This window comes from Dendrobates tinctorius, unplaced genomic scaffold (genome assembly GCF_039654945.1).
Source record: "Dendrobates tinctorius isolate UK_male_01 unplaced genomic scaffold, ASM3965494v1 ptg000086l, whole genome shotgun sequence".
NCBI classification, from domain to species: Eukaryota; Metazoa; Chordata; class Amphibia; order Anura; family Dendrobatidae; genus Dendrobates; species Dendrobates tinctorius.
Window position 1 is genome coordinate 7,156,983 of NW_027361754.1, and position 20,409 is coordinate 7,177,391.

The 20,409-nt window shown below is 41.7% G+C and overlaps 1 protein-coding gene and 1 long non-coding RNA gene across 3 annotated transcripts in view; one reads left to right on the forward strand and one right to left on the reverse strand.

Annotated features, from left to right (window-relative positions):
• The window catches only part of LOC141097646 (uncharacterized), a 34,589-nt gene that overhangs the window by 9,235 nt on the left and 4,945 nt on the right, over positions 1 to 20,409 (forward strand). The window lies entirely within an intron of this gene.
• On the reverse strand, positions 923 to 15,639 carry ATP12A (ATPase H+/K+ transporting non-gastric alpha2 subunit). Its single transcript, XM_073584980.1, has 23 exons — positions 15,406 to 15,639; positions 14,822 to 14,980; positions 13,976 to 14,035; positions 13,239 to 13,442; positions 11,999 to 12,112; positions 11,356 to 11,490; positions 11,034 to 11,151; positions 10,618 to 10,886; positions 9,984 to 10,182; positions 9,652 to 9,761; positions 9,437 to 9,571; positions 9,162 to 9,354; positions 8,895 to 9,070; positions 8,569 to 8,705; positions 8,325 to 8,475; positions 8,077 to 8,245; positions 7,779 to 7,933; positions 7,520 to 7,643; positions 7,287 to 7,432; positions 6,329 to 6,462; positions 5,998 to 6,099; positions 1,558 to 1,649; positions 923 to 1,192 (listed from the first exon to the last, which is right to left on the reverse strand). The coding sequence occupies exons 1-23, from the start codon at positions 15,415 to 15,417 to the stop codon at positions 1,164 to 1,166; spliced, it is 3,123 nt and encodes a 1,040-aa protein (XP_073441081.1). The 5' UTR covers positions 15,418 to 15,639; the 3' UTR covers positions 923 to 1,163.

Consider the following 20,409-nt stretch of genomic DNA (forward strand, 5'->3'; position numbering starts at 1 on the left):
GCCTCCTATCTTATAATGTTCTCCAAGAGCAGCCTGGAAGTGTTCTGCCTAGGTGGTGGAGAAGGGAACCAATGGTTCTGTGTTCTGCTACAGTCATCAATAGTATCCATATCCTCAGGACGTTGATACTCCTGTGTTGTGTGCCAGGCTGTCCAGTGCTGGACAGGCTTATCAGGCATTTGCCATATGGCCATCATGGCCGGTGGACACCGCATCTGGAGGCACGTTTGCCCCTCTCCTATATACTGACAAGCTCATTAGCTTAGAGAGATCATTCTCCTCAATGCTTAAAGCACCATCGTCCTTTCTGATAGATGCCTATAAGCTCTACACAATCTATAAACCACACGTAACTGAAGGTGGTCACATTGACCGAAACGTCTTTTTTCGTGTACTACAATAAACTGCCTTACAAATACCTTTAAGTTGAGTGCTAGGTTTATATTTGTTGCTTTAACGTTTGGGAACCTAACCTTAGCACCATCTTGAGTTGTGCTCACGGTGTTCTTTCTATGACCTACAGTTATATCCCCCATAAATAGTTATCATCTGTCAACAAGATGTGTCATAGATGTCTGATTGCTGTGTCTCCCACAATCACTAGGACGGGAGTTGCAGAAACATGTAATCCTGACTTGGGGATTGGGACCCTCAGGACGCAGACATTTATTCATGATAAAATCACCTTTAAAGACTGCCGTTATTGCATAAGATTAAATATCCCGCTTTAGAAGCCCAATGAGAGCAGAAGTCTGGTATTTGATATCTCCACTCCTGGAAAGGAGCTTGCAAATATAAATGTCTGCGGCTTTTGGGCTGTGCACACATCACAGTGATTGGCCTTTGCTCCTGACACAAGGCGGATTTTTCCTATAAGACACATTAGGATTGATTTGTCTTTCATGTAATATAAACAATGTGATTTTATGCAAAAAAAAAAGATTTTTATTGATACGTTTGGTCTATACAGAAAATCTACATGTTCAGTATCTGCCAGAGACAGAGCAATGATCTTATTTACATGGCATATTTTTTGGTAAAAAATAGTGTTTTATATATACATGATATTTACAATATATAAGATTATCCTCCTGATTTGTTCAACAAACAGGACTGGAAAAGTAATGAAGGGAGTCCACACCACCAGGGATGGTCCGGCCACCTCAGTAATACATGTTCGTGTCCCACCAGCCTGGAAACAAGGAAAGACGGGTTAATTAAACATAACTGAAGTGGACAGACCACAATCATAGGCTGCAACGTATATGGTAATTACATTGGATTTCCCTAACTTTTACAGGATCCACGAGAAGTGACCGATACTCATATCCTTCTCATGGGTCTCACTATAAGTTACAATCTATGGGACCTTGATGACTCCTTTTGGGAGGTTCAGGGGCCTTATGAGATCTAGCTGGTTCCCCTCTTTAATCAGTCTGCTCCAGGCATTGTGTTCATAGGTTACTAAGACATTTCCAAGCATGCTGGTAGTGAAGACAGCACCCCACAGGCTGCGACGGCTTCCAAAGATATATATATGTATGATATTATACTTACTGCCGGGATAGCGCCTTATGAACAGTTTACGGATTTCATCATATACAAATATCAGAACAGCAAATGGAGTGGCCACGAACCAATACTGAGCCCTGCGGAAAGGAGAGGACAACATTATAACACACTGAATATCTGAGTTTATACAGGTAAGATATTTCCTTAAAATGTCTCATATTTGAGTGATAATCTTCAAGTGATGTTAAACCCATCTGCCTTCTGATAAAGTATAAGCCATAAGCAAGGTGTGAGAGCTCCTGAGCAGTGCCTCAGCCATGTTCACCTTCCAAAATAGTAAAAGAAGTACATTCAGGTCCCCAGGGTCACTTCTCAGTAAACTATCAGATCAGGCAGTAGCCTTCCAAGAAGGAGTTGAAACACAAATCTGATACTATGGTAAAGCTTCCCATAGGCATGAGATGAAAGATTGTGGCCTGTGATGAGCATCTATTGTGTCTCACCAGATAGCTGATGTTGGGAAAAGAAGGCTAAGACATGTAAAGTATCCATCGCCTGAGGTGTCTGGCAATTACTTACTCCACACTCACCAATGAAAATACAAACTGAATGTGTGAATGGATGAGCTGTTGGTCGAGTTCAATGTAAGGTTTCCAGGCAACTTAAAGAGGTTCTCCAAAAACCATGTGAATAAAATGATCCCCCTTCATGTAATTGAAGGTGTTCTAGTCACATGTCAGGATGGGCTGCATTCTGAGACCTGGGTCTCAACTGACAGAAGATCAGTATAGTGAACACACATAGCGGTGAGATGCCAAAGAAGGACTGTGACATGAGAAGAAATAAGTCTTGTCTGACTGTGCATGGAGGAAAAAGGCTATGGAGACAAATCATTAGTGCTTAGCCAGCTGAGGCAAAGTTTTTTTTTTGTCCTGTTAGACTGTTCTTCAAGTCCTGTATGTGGTTATGATACGGCTCCTGTGTCAATTGTTAATTTCCTTGGCTTCATGAACTCATCTTAAAAGTGACTTTTCACTTCCTTCATTTAATTTGTGATAAATGGTCAATGTTATGAGTCTCTTCCCAAAACGTGTAATTTTGTATCTGCCAGACTTTCTGGAGCATGTTGGCCTGTAAACTTGTTGGTTTGTTGTTAAATGTAATTTTCTTAATAGAATAACCAGTTAAATTAGATCTAGGTGTTAGCACAAGCTTCCTGATCAATGAAACAAAAAAAGAGGAAACAGAGGACCAGTCTAAAAGGTGCAATACAAGTAGATTAATATAATTAAAAATACCTTTATTTAGTTATATGGGCATGTGGTGGCACATAAGGCGCTCACACATAGTTCAAATAAACCCGTTCGTCAGGGTCCGAAATGTGTGTTTGGGTTCGGAATCACACATCAGCAGCTCTTTATATATTTATTTGGTATATACATTTACACCCAAGCAGTATTAACATTATGATTGCCCCCTGTAGTACATGGATGGCAATTACACACCACAATTGAATGTGTCCACCACTCACTAAATATTCTAACTGGTTCTATTGATTTGTTCTATTTTGACATCTTCCTCTTTAATAGTCCTTTGATGGTTATGTACCATACATTGTTTTAGACCTATAATGAACTTCTAGAATCAGTGCACTTTATCTTGAGGTCTGTGCAATTCTATTGTCTGTCTTATTCAAGATTATAGGCCTATATGTACAACAGTAACTTATTATTAGTTACTAATTAGTTATTAATTATGCTTGCTGCTGCTCAATATATCATATGCTGCTTTGTAGAATATTTATTGATGTTTTAACTGTGTGTACGTGCCTTATGTGCTACCACATGCCCATATACACAAAATGAAGGCATTTTTAATTATATTAATCTTCTTGTATTGCACCTTTTTGACCGGTCCTGGTCCTCGGTTTTCTCTTTTTTGGCTTCAGTATTCACTGAGTTGTCTCCACTCTAGTCTGCGGGTATATATATATACTACTATGTTTTGAAATGAGGAATATGTAATTATTTTTATGCCTATATGCCATAAGCTTCTGTCCTTATCTAAACTGGTTTATTACTTCGTGATAAATGTAGACCTAGCCATGAGGAAGATCACTCGTGCAGATTTGGGCAAAGTGCCACATTTGGCAAAATGCAAAGCAGTTAAATAGGCAAGTCAGGCACTATACACACAAGTTATGTCACTCCCTCCACAACAATCGCACCAGGTCCTGATTCATTTGCCCACCTAAATGAGACTAATCCAGGGTATGATTTAAGGCACTCTCATTATGCGGGAACAACATCCCAACTAAGAATCCATCTACCTATCTTCTTTCTCTAACCTCCTCTCTGAACCTTTCTCTGCTTACTGTCTTTCCTATGCATGGAGATAGAAATACACTGGACCTGGTCTACTACCGACTCAGCACAGTGCATTGATTTTACTAGCTGCACTCTCCTGTTCTCTGACTACAACAGTCTTTCCTTCTCTCTTTATAACTATTGCCCTGATCAGGAAAACTTTCCCAACATACATGTGCCACCAACTCATAGAAATAGTGCATTCATCATTGGCCTCATCTCCTTCCTCTCATGTCCCAATTCACCTTTACAACATTAGAATCAAACACTGGAAATTACACTTGATTAAATTGCAGCCCTCCTACACCAAGAAAACCCTGACACCGACAACCTTAGCACACATGTTCTCCAGTAGCGCTACAAGTGCAAAACATCAGTGGAGAAAACACCTTTTGGCCAAATATTTCAGCCATTCTAAGCTGATGCTTGCTAACTATAACCCTCCTCCTTGACTTCTCCAAATACATGTCTTCTGTTCCCTTTTCTCCAACAATCCTAACCAACTGTTTGACATTTTGCACCCGTTCCTCAATCCTAAAGTGCCATTCCCGGTCACCAACCTCAGCTCTCATGATCTGGCCACTTATTTCAAATAGAAAACTGACCATGAATCAAACTGGAAATTGTCTCCAAATTCCCCAAGCACATTAGCTCAATTTTCATAGTCAAACCGGTCACAGAATAACTGGTAACCAATAATAATACCCAGCTCCTTGCTTCTTCTCGTCCTACTAACTGCACCAATGACCTTATTCCCTCCTCTCCCGGTTGTCACTACCAACTAACTAACACAGTTAACCTCTCTCTTTCTTCCAGTATCTTTTCCTCCTACTTCAAACACGCTGCCATCATAAACACAGTACTGAAAAAACAACCCCTGACCAAACTACTCAACAATCGCAACTCATCTCTAAACTAATGATTGCTCCACTCTTGGCTAATTCGCTATCTCTCAGATAACGCTCTTCTTGTCCCTTTACAATCAACTTCCCTTTCTTTACTCTCCACAGAATCTGCCCTAAACCTAATTCTGCTAATTCTCCAGGATTGCTGGGCAGCAGTTGACACTGCGGATCATCAGCTCCTCCTCAAAATGCTCTGGTCTAGTTAGCAGCATCACAACTCCGCTCTCTCCTCCTATATCTCTGACTGCTCCTTCACTGTATCATTTACTGGCTCATCTTCCTCTCCTCTTCAACTTACTATAAAGGTTCTTCAAAGCTTAGTATTAGACCCTTCCCCTCTTTTCTCTGTATACTGCTCATAGTGGACAAACTATTAACAGATTGTGTTTTCAGTGCCATCTCAATGCTGATACCTAATTATATACAGCATCTCCTGACATCACCCCACATTACTACCAAATAACTACGAATTGGTCTCCCTCAACACTCTGCTCCAGTCTATCCTGGCTGCAGCAGGCAGGATCATATTTCTGTCCAGTCACTACACCAATGCCTCCAACCTGTTCCAATCATTGCAATGGCTCCCCATCCGCTACAGAGTTCAACATAAACATATTTCTCTCTCACTCACAAATCTCTCCACACTTCTGCACCATCCTACATCTCCTCCATAATCTCTGTCCAACTAATGCCCTAACATTAACATCCACAATAATCAAAACATTTCGCTCCCATCTCCAGGACTTGGCTCACACTGCACTAGTTTTTGGAACACACTACCCCAAATCATTCAGTTAATTTCCAGGATCAGCAATTTTAACTTTGCCCAAAAACATATTTCTACAGACTGGCCTATCGCATTACATCACCTCACTCATCTAATACATTATAAGCACCTCCTCAAACATTTTGTATCCCAAAGCCCCCTATTTCTTCTTAGATTGTAAGCTCTTGTCCTCACTCCTATTGTTATGTGATGAATTATGTTACTCTTGAATAAAATAAAAATTCATATTCAAATTATTCTTTGGAGTTGAGACACAAGTTGCACGAGCGGTTTCTTCAGACTATAACCCATCCCAACTAGGACAACCAGATGTTTGAGTTACATGATATGAGCCATTTTAATACATTCCTGGAAAACCCCTTAATTCCACGCAACGTCATAATCCAAATCTAACAACATGACCATGCTCGTAATTTATAACACTTACCTTAATGGGGTAAACTTTAGGGCATCCGGCATACCAGGGCAATAAGACAAAAAGGCTGCAATGATGATTTGTGATACCAAACCCATCAGGAGAAATTTATTTCTGAAAAAATACAGAGCAGTGAGTGAATTGAGCGATAGTCTGCAGATCAGATAACATGAAGTGATCTGAACACTTCACAGGTCATTATTCAAGATGATGCTTAATGTGTTCTGTACATTCCACCACTTGGTGTAATTGTTGCTGTTGTAATGTAGGAAGAATTCCAGGTATGTGTGCACAGCAGTGCACAGAACGCCACGCTCCCTCCTATCTCAAATAATCCACTTACTTAAAGAAACCTTGTTGAAAAAGTGAGTTTCTCCTGGTTTTCCGGATGATAAGATCTGCCAGCTGTTCCACAACAATACTGACAAAGAAAGCCGTGTACCCCGTCCACTCCAGGAACTGCCTCTGACCAAATGTCTGCAATTAGACAGAAAAAGCATGATCAGCACTAGGTGGGTACAGAAGTGTTCCACAATATTGATTATATAATGACACTTTCTGATATTTTCCTTATTTCCTCTTTCTTTCTATAAATTATGAATAAATACTGTCCTTGGAAGAGTTATGTTGCAATGGCAATCCCAGACCAAGCACCCATGCCATGTGAACCTATCTCTTCTTGTATGTCAAGGTCACATGACATCAGTGCTCAGATGACTTAGTGCCTTTGGGGCTGCCGCACTACAGCATCATATCACCTCACTGCACAGCAAAAGGCGACAACAACTCTCTGGAACGTTCCTTCTAGGTTGTCTGCACATTGCCAGAATGCAGCAAGATCTGTCACGAATGTAATGGCTGTAGCTGACATGCCTCCTTAAGCGCTTACTACATGCAGTATGAGCTGTGGTTCATCTGCTGGTGTGATGTCTGTGCACTGAACTGCTGGTTAGTTCCCCCTTCCACACCTTTGGGACATAGCACTTAGCATTGTCCACCCTGCCCTGTTGTCCTCAGTTGGATTGTGTTTCTCCTACAGAACAGCACATAATGCTGACTGCAAGGAGTAAGAACACTACCTTATACCTTGTAATAATAGTACAATGTCTATGAAAAGGGAGAGGACTCAATGCCATTGTAATCCTTTACCTGGTATTCCTGCCCACAACACCTGGCAGCATCAAAATAAAGGCGCCGGGCAAGATAATAAAAGATTACTGAGCGATGGTGGCATCAGCCGTTTTTTCTTTACATTAGGTCAAGCCTTTCTCCTTTGTAAGATGATTATTGGAGGCACTTACCCATTCTTGCCCATAACTGTCTTCCAACTCCTGATTATCAATTCTTTCCCAGGGAACACGAATGCCCAGAAGGGTGTAGGGCAGAAAGCCTTGTTCAGCCATAACCGTGAAGTAATTGAGAAAAGCTCCAACAGACTGAATGATGCCTGTGTAGAGAGCAGGTTCAGGATTAGATGGCTCATTTCTTACCTACATTATACATCCTGGTGGCGACTGGCGACTTTTAAGCTCACCGATCTGCAGATAGGCATAGAGCGCCAGCTGCTGGTTCACCAGTCTGTCTATGTTCTTTCTGCGAGGCTTCCTGCTCATTATGTCCCTCTCTGCCTTCTCATAGGCAAATGACACAGATGGGATCTGTTGGAAGAGCAGATGTACTTAGAAGCTGGATTCTGGAGGGCTAGATGAAGCAGATCTACATGAACTCTGACTACCAATGTACCATTACCTCTACCCTTCCCTCTCAATAATTACAGCCACACTTGTACTTACAATGTCTGTACCCAGGTCAATGAACAGAATGGTGATGGTACCAATAGGCAGTGGGACGCTGGCAATGATGTATATCAGGAACGGGCAGAGCTCCGCAATGTTCTTGGTCAGGGTGTAGCCAATGGACTTCTTAATATTGTCGAAGATTAAGCGACCTGTAAAGGAAACCTGAGGTGAAAACGTGGAAATATCCCATCTGCTACACGTATATGTGTGCACCCAACATTCTCAATAACTGTGCTGTACTTATCCCTTCTCCTGTTCATTACTATATGTCTAGATAAAGCATATTCCTCACCTTCTTCTACTCCGGTGACAATTGAAGCAAAGTTGTCATCCAGCAAAATCATATCTGCAGCATTTTTGGCGGCATCTGAACCAGCAATACCCATGGCAATTCCAATGTCTGCTTTCTTCAGAGCTGGAGAGTCATTAACACCGTCACCAGTCACAGCAACCACAAAGTTCTAGAACAGAGAGTGCGGCATTAGTAGATCACAGTCGTAGTGAGGAGACACCCAGGTGGTGAGGAGACCTCCCTCTCACCTGTCTCTGACAGCCTTCCACTATGATCAGCTTCTGTTGAGGTGATGTCCGGGCAAATACAATCTCTGAATGATTGGTCAGAATGTCATCCAGCTCTTCAGACGACATGTCCTTCAGTACTGCACCATTGATCACAGCTGCCTTTGCCTCTCTGTACCAGAAATAACATTAACAGGTTAAGGCTCTAGCTGGGGCTAGCACGGAGGTCTAACCAACTCAGTAGACCCCCATCTATGGATCTTACCGCTTATTAACCTGCTCCACAGGAATGTTAAGGCGTTTGGAAATATCCTCCACTGTTTCACTCCCAGCTGAAATGATACCGACACTTTTAGCTATTGCTTTTGCTGTTATTGGGTGGTCTCCAGTCACCATTATAACCTGTTGGAAATAAAACAAGGTGTATTTAGTCACAGTTATGCAGACTATCCAAAACTTATATATATATAGCAAAGGGTTATTCATCTCCAACAATGCTCAAATTACCACCTGCCTCTGACTGTCAGGGAATGCTGAGAGTTGTAGTTTTACAACAGTGCCTTACACACAATATACAATGATGAATCCTACCTTAATGCCTGCAGACCGGCATTTGCCAACTGCGTCCGGCACAGTTGACCGAGGAGGATCAATCAAAGACAGGAGCCCAACAAAGCAAAGGTTTGAGGTTGGAAAATTCATGGATTCTGAGTCAAATGCATAGGCTGAGGGATATTCTTGGACAGGGAGATATAAATGGCAGAATCCTAAAACAAAACAGGCAAGTGATTATATACCACAGACTCATACATGCCCGTCCCATCCTACATAGAACTGCAACTGTCTATAGTTCTGTACCTAACACTCTCTCCCCGAGTCCTCCTAGCTCCATGTATGCTGTCTGGAAGGCATCCTTCATAGTCTCATCCAATGGCAGCTCCTTGCCTCCAATCATAATGGTGGAGCATCTGTCTAGGATTCTCTCCGGGGCCCCCTTCATGACTAGCAGGAATCTCTGATCTTGGGGATCATCGGTCTCATGTATGGATAGCTGTACATAAAGGTATCCTCCCGTTAGCTTACAAGACTCGTGTACATCTGCACATGTCTCAGAACAATTGGATATCTCATACCTGGAACTTGTTGGTGGAATTGAAAGGAATTTCGCAGACTTTGCGGTTATGACTCCGAATATTCATCACGTTCTTGGTGAGCACCTCTGAGAACTTTAACAGAGCTGTCTCAGAAGCATCTCCAACTACAACTTTCTGGAGAGATACAGAGAAGGGTTAATGACCTATCTGAAAACAAGGGCACATGTATGGATACACTGGCAGAGTGGACGTACCTTCATGATTGGCACGTCTTCCTGTCCAGCCTTGAACTCGGCACGATTACACAGGGACACAATCTTGCATAAGGAATTCCATGTGTCAGATGTCTGCTCAAATGAGTGATCTGGAGAAACAAACATCCTATGTAAAGGCTACCCCATAACCTCCGATGAAGGGACAGAGATCCCAGATAAGAACCTTTTTTCCCCACCCATAATGACCCAGACAAAAGATTTCATCTACATGCAGAATGCTGAAGATCGAGTGGTGTGACTCCAGAGTAATCTACAGAAAACACCTGAAGGAAAAAGGTCTAGAGCTGCTGTTCAAGTGTTTACACACGTACGTGATTGCTCTTCACTCGTGTCAGCTGAGTGGATCTGATCGTCAAACCAGAGATGGGACACAGTCATTCTGTTTTGTGTCAAGGTTCCCGTTTTGTCAGAGCAAATAATGGAAGTTGAACCGAGAGTCTCCACGGCCTCCAAGTTCTTGACAAGACAATTCTTCTTTGCCATACGTTTTGCAGTTAGAGAAAGTGTTACCTAAAAGACCCAAAATTGCAGAGATTCAACATTTGTCCCCACTACTTCTAGTGCTCAAAATCACTTTACACAGGAAGGTATCATTGATGTGGATCTGAATACTGGTACCCCCACTGATCCCTAAGTCCCCATTGAGTGCACACATTTATCATCTGGCCTGGGGATAAGTTTGTGTGTTGTTTATGGGAGAACCCCTATAAAGAGATTATATAGCGGTTAGAAAACATGGCGACATACTTATAGAAACCACGTCATCCCTTCCATGGGTCATCTGAATGTGACTAGCCTCCCTATATTATTGTTCTACAACCTTGTCTATTGACGCAGTCTCCGGAAGAAGGCAGCTATGTATATTTAATACAACCCATAGTAAAACTTAATAACTCTAACCTGTCCTTAGGCAAGAAGTTTTATGTCCAAGCAAGAAGTACTCACTGTTACAGTAGCGAGGAGACCCTCGGGCACGTTGGCCACGATGATGCCGATGAGGAAAATTATGGAATTGAGAGCTGAGTACCCCATACACATTGCAATGATGAAGAACAGAACTCCGATTGACACGGCCACCCCGGCTACAATGTGCACAAAGTGCTCAATCTCAACAGCGATAGGGGTCTTTTCATTTCCAACTCCTGATGCCAGTGAAGCAATCCGACCAATGATCGTCCTGTCACCAGTATTGATCACAAATCCTTTTGCAGTACCTATAGAAGAGAACATGTATGGGGCCTTAGAAGTGTCCATGATACAAGGGCAGAAAGTCAGAAATGGAGCTGTGTGGCCACCACCGCTCTGACAAGTCTTCGAACCATCACCTTTACACACCTCAGAAGCCGCAGTCCCCGGCTTACCTTCCAAGCAGGTTGTAGAGTAAAAGGCGATGTTTTTAGTCTCAAGAGGGTTTTCATGTGTAAATTCACTGGATCGAGGTTGAGCCTCTGACTCCCCAGTTAGAGATGAGTTGTCCACCTGAAATGGAGCCAAAGGTGAAACTCTGGTGATAAGGAGTTTTTATGTATAACGTTAGTCCAGGCAGCTCTGTGCAGAGCCGCTATCACAAGCACTCTCAATATTCATGCATGCTACCTTATTATCAGGCATTAAACATAACTGAAGCGTCCTACTGTAACTATTACATAGATCTCATAACAGCGGGCCTGAAAGGATTATTACCTTGCAGCCTTGTGCAAAGGTGAGCCTGAGATCTGCTGGGATTCGATCTCCACCTTTAATATCAACCAGATCTCCTACTACAAGTTCGGTGGCCGGGACCTCCAGTTTCTCTCCATCCCGGGTGACGAGTGCTTGCTGGAGGACACATAAATAAGAGTCATTCATGTACAGCTACATTGTAAATCTACTGAAATATAGTAAAAACAAAAATCTATTACGTGATGACATCCAGAGCAAACACTCATAGTGTTACGGCTGGGGACACTTCTTTATATCCATGTGCTGAGTCGTGATATATAGGTGACCTCACTGTGTATTACTTATGAATATGGAATTACATGGAGAAGGTATCAGCGGAAAATGATGCAGTATATTGGTATTATAAGTAACAGAGCACTTTCTAATGAGTGAATATGGATGCCCAATCCCCACGATCCTCTTACCTATTATGGTTTGTCTGGTATTGCACTTCACCTCCACTAAACTATATGAGGCTGAGGTGCAGTATTACCCACACCCACAGCCTGTAGACAGGTTGCGCGCTGGTTTCAGATTTTTAAAGCAGCTGTACAGTATATTAATATTTTTTTAACAACTTAAGCAGACAGAATAAGAAGGCACTGTATGATAAATGTGCACTAACCTGTGGGATCATCTTATTGAAGCTTGCCATGATGTTAGTGCTTTTGGCTTCTTGGAAATATGCAAAACATCCAGTGAGAAAGACAACTGCAGCCAGGACAATACCCAAGTACAACTGAGAAGAAAGCAAGGGTCAGTTACAAATATGGAAATTGTGAACAAGAGACATATTCAGAAGAGACGTCTAGGTTACTGCTGATCTCCTGATGAATCTGCCCAGATTATATCATTGCATTTCTTTAAAAGAAGTGATCAGAGCTGATCGTGGGCCCCTCAGCCATGAGTTTTGCCTCCCCCCTCGTTTGTGTGCAAGCCATAGGACAAAATAATACAAGAAACCCTTCCCCATATAATGAGCAACTTTCTACTATGCTTTGCGTTTTTGTTCCTTGCACTTTCCAAATTTGCTGAAGTTGTATAATTGTATTACTTTACAAGCTCATTTTCAGGAAATTATAAATGTATACCTTCATTCATGAGTAGAGCTAGTAAATTTATCCAATAATGTCCATGTAACGCAACTATGGCACTTCAAACAATGAATAGACAAAATCGGGCTAGTATTATCAGCTAGCCGGAAGAAGAAAACCATATATGAAGATTAAAATCCGAACTTTATTATTAATCCATGAAAACAGTAATAATAAGTAAAAGAAAGTTTATTATTAATCCATGAGTAATTATAAGTAAAAAAAATAGCACAAAACATATTATCACAGAGCGTCCAGTAGAGGGAATCCCAACACTATCTGAAAAAGGTGGTTAACAGGGTCACCAGATTTTATACCGGATGATCTATGCACCTATTTACCTGGTCCATTATAGTCATTATTCCCACCTCACTTACATAATTTCCTTAGCCTCAGTTATCTCCTATACTAGATTTTTTATAGGATGTTTATCCTCTTACTTTGTTACTATATAGGTGAACCTGTTAACCACCTTTTTCGGACAGCATTCGGGTTCCCCCTACTAGGCGCTCTGTAATAATTTGTTTTGTGCTAGTTTTTTTTACTTATTACTGTTTTTATGGAGTAATAATAAAGCTCTGATTTTATTCTTCGTACATGGTTCTCTTCTTCCGGCTAGCTGATTATAGCAGTCCAATTTGGGTGATTTATAAGTATATCTAGGCAAGGATAATGGATCTTTTGATCATTGAGCATAATTGTCTCCTCCTGTAAAAACACACAAAAATACCTGAGGTCAGCGGTGACGGTGAGACTCGTGGAGACACTTACATTGTCCCGGGATGTAGTGTGGTCCTGGGAGTACTGAATTCCATACGCGATCCAGCAGAGAATGGCTCCGGCCCAAAGCAGGAGGGAGAAGCCACCGATCATCTGCTTCATGAACTTAACGATTTCCGGAGTGCCTTTAGGGGGTGTAAGTGCGTTGGGACCATCACGCACCAGAATCTCTGCAGCTCTTGCACTGGTGAGACCCTGTCAGTACGGAATAATAAACTGCTAATTACTACATACAGCAGGAACCTTGATACAATGTTATATATCTGCCTGGCAGAAAAATTATTGGAAATCTGAGACCAAAGAGCAAGTAAACTCATCACCCAAAAGGGGAGATTGCGCCAACCACGTTCATACAACATGAGGTTCTTTTACGACTTATTTGGCCAATTCTGATCAAAGAGACTCCCCTGGAGGTGACTGATATCATCTCTGGAAACTTTGTGCTTGGTTACCATTAACTAAAAACTTGTTTATAAACTAAAAAAATCCCAGTGTAATTCTCAGTACTGATTAACCAGTGCAATATCCTGCAGGTCATGGGTATTATATTGATAGTATCTTAACAGCGGCATTTATTGCAGCTGGCCATCGCCCGTAACTGGCATGTGTCTCCAGCCGGGCACAGGCTGGATGAAGCCGCATGTCACAGGCAGATGACTATAATCTCTGCCAAGCTCGTGAAATGGGTGACTGACAGCCCATAATGCACTGGGTCCTTGATTACTTACTTTAAGAAGATTTGTTTCATATTTAGACTCCACTTCTTCAATGCTGAGTCTATGGTCTTCCTAAAAGTAAAAAAAAATAAAGCCATGAACAAAGGAGCAACAATCACATGCTTATACTGATGTGTCTCCCAATGTATGCATTTTACTACAGGTGCCAAAACTTTGGATGGATACAAAGTAACCGTTTACTGTCTGGTTGTGATACCACAACATAAACCCATATATAATAAAATGGAAACACTGTACTGTCATGAAATTCTTCATTGGGAAACACCCCACAATGTACATAAAAACCACTCAGCGAGCACACGCCTGGCGAGTACATGTTTAGGTATGCTGCGGAGACCGAGGCAAATACTACACTACTGGAGGATGTAAAGGACGGCAGCCCCCATCACAGAAGAGCAGCTCAGTCATAGCATGCAGGAATATATAGAGAGCTAAGGAGCCTTGCCCCAGGCAGTAACCACCAAGACCACATCAAATACACAGCTATGTAGAAAGACTACCGATAACTAATTATACAGAGTGTAAAGAATGTAAACTCCTCGTCCTTCTCATCTCTTAGTTATCACTATATATACTGTATATCAGGGTTCCCCAACTCCAGTCCTCAAGGCCCACCAACAGATCATGTTTTCAGGATTTCCTTAGTATTGCTCAGGTGATAATTGCTTCACCTGTGCAATACAAAGGAAATCCTGAAAACATGATCTGTTGTTGGGCCTTGAGGACTGGAGTTGGGGAACCCTGCTGTATATAATGTAGACAGGACTACTACAGCATAAAGACTGTTCTGTCTATTACAGCATGAAGATGTTTGGAGCAGTAGGATTTTTTTCTCACCAGCTCAAGCTCTTGCTTCAGTTCATCAACCTTCTTGTCTTTCTTCTTTTGTTTCTTCTTTTTCTTCGTGTCCTGATCCAGATCTTCATCCTTTCTCTTATCTGGATTTTCCATGTCCTTTTTTCCATCAATCTCCACAGTGTAGTCATCAGACTTATCCTGTAATAGCAGCAAAACACAAACTTCATTAGCGATACTTAGGAAATTACAGAAAAGATACAGAATATTAGTAAGTCACACTGAGATGTTCTATAGTATCTGTAATCACCAAAATCTTCAGACAGCAAACCCTGGATACATAAACATTGATGGACCATAATGGGAAGCGTGGAGGGTGCAGATCGCTCAGACTCTCATACAATGTACCAAGGAAAAAAAACATTTCTATTTGTGTCACATTAGCCATAACAGGAATCCACTACTGAATTCTTTCTGTTTTCATTGTATCAGAGCCTTGAATGACACGGGTTGCAGAGATTTACACCTATCCGAATAATAGGTGCATCTTCTCATCAGTAGTGTTTTCTCAGCTCCTTACGTGACTACTTTCTCTAGTTGTACTTTTCCATGTGAAGGTGACTTACCTCGGTTCCCATTGTTTGTTACTCTACTTTAGGTCTAGAAACCTGCAGCTCACTTCTGGAATAAAGTCACAAAGACACCAAGACAGGTGGTAATATCAGGCCAAAGAAGGGGTGCCCACTAGGTAGTTCAAATGCAAGAGCTTTAGAGGTTGTGGCTGTCCCAACGAGGAGCCAATGTTAGCTGCAGTCTTCTCCACACCTTGACATCGTGAGGCAGGACAGGAAAACTTTCCAGAGTCCTGTACCTGAGCATCCAGTGGCTGGTCCTATTTGTAGCTCTGAGCTGCTGCTGTGACTCCTCCCTACAGATAGTGATCTCCTGTAACCCTGCCCCACATCATCACCTGGCCAGGTGGAAAATAACTACACAAAAAGTCCTATCTCCATGTGATCCCTCAGTGTCCGGTCCCATCTCAGGGAGACTATTATATGCATATCTGTATACACACACACAATTTTGTATCATATACAATTTTAGAATAGTACATTTTATTACGCCACATTTATTTTCTAAATCTGCGGGTTATAGGATTACACCCAACACATGAAATGATCTATAACAGATATACAAGAAAGTCGCTGCATATTATTGAGAGGAAGACGGAGGTATCACTCATGCGCTGCTGATATCCAAATTTAAATCCAAATTTAAATCCTAGAATATTAAAGCATAATATTAATAAGTCATTTAGCTAAAAGATGTCATGTAAGTACGGTAACTATTCTGTGACACAATTTCGTTTTTTCACATACAGTAAGTCACAGACTGCATGAGAAAGGCAGATCCCCGCATCACACATTGCACATTGAGATCAGTGTGTGAATCCGCAGACAGGGGGCGCTGCACTCCCAGTAGTCAGGACACAGCGGGATCCCGAATCAGACTAATTCATGCAACACAAGACTAAAAGATTCTTCATTTTTTTTTACATCATTCTTAATCCATGACATTATCTATGCTTTACCACGATAAAAGTGTTTTTTCCTGAAGAAGTAACTATATACTTCGAAATGCGTTGAAATAAACCACCAGCTTACTGTACCATACTGATCCGTCTCAATTCTGTTGGCAGCCCAAAATTTGTCCACTAACTCCCTTTACAGTCTCATTATATACACTTTAACTCTTTATACTTTATCTAAATTTCAGATAATTTAATCTGAGAAATATGAAAAAAAAAATCCATAAACATTTATTTCAGGCCATGATTCTTTTGTAGTGGACATTATTTGGATATGTCTTCATCAAGTCTAGAAAGGGGTGACAGCTGAATGATACAATGTTGCTGTCATGTAACTTGACATTATGTAAAAGTACCATACATGATAGTGATCCATGGATCAGAGGGTTTGGGTCCAATGAAAGCCTATATCACGTTTCTCCAGCTATAAGTATTTTCTCGTGGAAAGATATTTTGCAGAAATATCTGTGACTACCTGAATTTGCAGAAATCCATGCACCTGCTGCAGATACCAACTGATGTATAAGAAGGGATATTTCAGTCACAGTCAATTCTGATATACTGTATATCCACATGGGGCTTATTGGATTCCCTCAAACTCCAGGGTCCAGATATGCCGCATCTGCACCGATTACAGCTATTCCCCTATATTTATGTTTGGATTTATACAAGTGATTCTCACTAAATTACAATATCATCAAAGAGTTAATTTATTTCAGTTCTTCATTACAAAAATTGAAACTCATTATATAGAGTCATTACAGAGTCATCTATTTATTTCTGTTAATGTTGATGATTATGGCTTACAGCCAATGAAAATCCAAAAGTCATTATGTTCACTAAATGCACTCAATACTTGGTCGTGGCTCCTGTTGAATCAATTACTGAATCAATGCGGTGTGGCATGGAGATGATCAGCCTGTGACACTGCTGAGGTGTTATGGAAGCCCAGGATGCTTTGATAGCAGCCTTCAGCTCATTTGCATTGCTGGGTCTAGTGTCTCTCATCTTCCTCTTGACAATACCCCATAGATTCTCTATGGGGTTAAGGTCAGGCGAGTTTGCTGGCCAATGAAGCACAGTGATACTGTTGTTTGTAAACCAGGTATTGGTACTTTTGGCAGTGTGGACAGGTGCCAAGTCCTGCTGGAGAATGAAATTTCCATCTCTAAAAAGCTTGTCGGCAGAGGGAATCATGAAGTGCTCTAAAATTTCCTGGGAGATGGCTGCGCTGACTTTGGCCTTAATAAAACACAGTGGACCTACACCAGCAGATGACACGGCTCAAACCATCACTGATTGTGGAAACTTCACACTAGACCTCAAGCAGCTTGGATTGTGCCTCTCCACTCTTCCTCCAGACTCTGGGACCTTGATTTCCAAATGAAATTCAAAATTTACTTTCATCTGAAAACAAAACCTTGAACCACTGAGCAACAGTTCAGTTCTTTTTCTCCTTAGCCCAGGTAAGACGCTTCTGGCGTTGTCTATTGGTTAAGAGTGGCTTGACACAAGGAATGTGACACTTGTAGCCCATGTCCTGGATAGGTCTGTGTGTGGAGGCTCTTGAAGCAATTACTCCAGCAGCAGTCCACTCCTTGTAAATCTCCAACAAATTTTTGAATGGCCTTTTCTAAACAATCCTTTCAAGGCTGCAGTTATCCTGGTTGCTTGTGCACCTTTTTCTACCACATTTTTTCCTTCCACTCAACTTTCCATTAATATGCTTAGACACAGCACTGTGAACAGCCAGCTTCTTTAGCAATAGAAACAAAATAGAAGAGAGGAGGGGGCGCTCCTGGTGTGAAACCCGGTGGTCAAGTGGCGGACGTTAAGAACAAAGTACACTAACCTGTCGTGGTTATGCTGCCGGCAAAACCACGCTTGCAGAGCCTGCGGTTATATTGTGCACCATTCGCCGTCCCGGCTTCCGGGTTCAGAGGTTAGCCAGTCACATGGAGCGCCACGTGATGCTGATGTCACCACAGGTCCTTCGTCTTTCAGGTCTTGCAGGATGGTTGAAAGTCTGCTGGGTCCATGCTGCACCAAGCCGCTCACCCAGAAGGGTATAAAATGCAAGGAAGGAGAAGTACGGCTGATCACCTGATGAAGGACGGATTCACCGCCGAAAAGCTTTGTGAGGTCATAATGACCAAGTAAAGAAGTTTCTTTTCCATCTAAAACAAGTGTCTTTCTTGGTCTGAGCGCCCTAATCAGCCGTACTTCTCCTTCCTAGCTTCTTTAGCAATGGCCTTTTGTGGCTTACCCTCCCTGTGGAGTTTGTCACTGACTGCTATCTGGACTTCTGTCAAGTCAGCAGTCTTCCCCATGATTGTGGAGCCTACTGAAACAGACTAAGTGAGCTTTATAAACACTTAGGAAGCCTTTACAGGTGTTTTTTGTTAAGTATTCTAATTTACTGAGATAATGACTTTTGGGTTTTCATTGTCTGTAAGCCATAATCATAACCATTAAAAGAAATAAACATTTGAAGTAGATCACTCTCTTTGTAATGACTCTATATAACTATAGGAGTTTCACTTTTTGTACTGAACTAAAATAAATTAAATTTTTCATGATATTCTAATTTAGTGAGAAGCACTTGTGTATCTCCACGTATTGCTAGAAAAGGATCAGCTAATAATAAATTAGGTAACTGTTATTTATGCCATTCCCTGATACCAAATGTAAAGAATAGGGAACGGGAACACACTGCTGCCAGGATGAGTATAGGAGGAGCAGCGAGGAAAAAGCGGTGAAGCTTGGGGCTCTGTTTTTAGCAGGAATACAAGGGGATGGCATTCTTCCTAATCACTTTCCTTTGCTCTCCAGATCTTTATTGTACTGTATGGACCAGAAGGGCAGGATGAGCAAGTCTCCCTGCATAACTCTCACTACCAGCAGCTACAAGAGGAGTGAAGGCCCTTCAATAAATAAGTCAGTGAGCAAGGGGTCACTTACTAATCAATCATTACACACTTGATACTTACTGTTCCTTTTCAGTGCACCTGTTGTCGCTTTCATCAACACCAACCAAGTGACATAGAGTCACAATCGCTTCTGCTTCTTAACTGGACAGATTGATAATCACTAAGTTTAATTCACTTGGGGTAAGGGCAGAGTCACACATCTGTGTGTCACAAGTAGAGATGAGCAAAATTTTCAAAATTCGGTTCCGATTATGACAAAAACAATATTCGCCAAACACAGCCGAACGTCATTGTAGTCAATGGGAGTAGAAATGAACGAATATGATCAGAACTGATCATCAAACATAAATTTGGCACGAATTGGCTAGCAATATGGCATGAATATGGCAAATTCCTATTCAGTGACCGATTCCGAACATATTTGCTCAACTCTAGTCACAAATACTGAACTAAATGCCCAGACCGGCCGCTGGTCTCCTGTACTGAACATAGCATCCTGTTCAGTGGCAGATTAAGTGGACTATGGGCCCGGGGCTGTTCATAAAACCTGGGCCCCTGTACCCCACTTCCCAGGAAAACATTTTCTGTCAAAATTTTGTGGCTCTTCTCACAAAAACACTGCATATGCTGATTTTTAGGTATACAAATTGTAACATTTATTAGACCATAAAAACAAAGAAAAATTACTTTTTTCTCACAAGAAATTGTATTGTATGGTCAAACAATATAAATAATATTAAATCGGCTGTTCCCGAATTTGGCGCCCCCCCGGGCGGTGAATGGCCTGCTTGGATGCGGGGTCTGGAAAGGAATAAAATGGCCGCGCTTGGGAGGGGGTACCGGCCTGGCCGGCTACTGGTTAGGGATGTTAATGATTAATCACACAGTCACAGACAGACATTCATTTCTGACACACTGCCTGCGACAGTGCTCCCAGGCAGCACAGACAGTAAATTGCAGGCTCAGCTCCGCCTCCTCTGCCCCTGGCCGCAGTATAAGTTACACTTATATATATATATATATATATATATATATATAACAATACCAAATGGAACAATTCGCAATGTACCCCAGGCGAGTCACCATTTGTAAAATTATGACTCAAAGGGGAT

Excerpts from the sequence above, each read along its gene's own strand:
- ATP12A (XM_073584980.1), bottom strand. Across the intron at positions 11,152-11,355 it reads CCTTTGCACAAGGCTGCAAG|GTGGACAACTCATCTCTAAC; the intron begins GTAATAATCCTT and ends GCTCCATTTCAG. Across the intron at positions 6,463-7,286 it reads ACAGTTATGGGCAAGAATGG|ACATTTGGTCAGAGGCAGTT; the intron begins GTAAGTGCCTCC and ends GTCTAATTGCAG.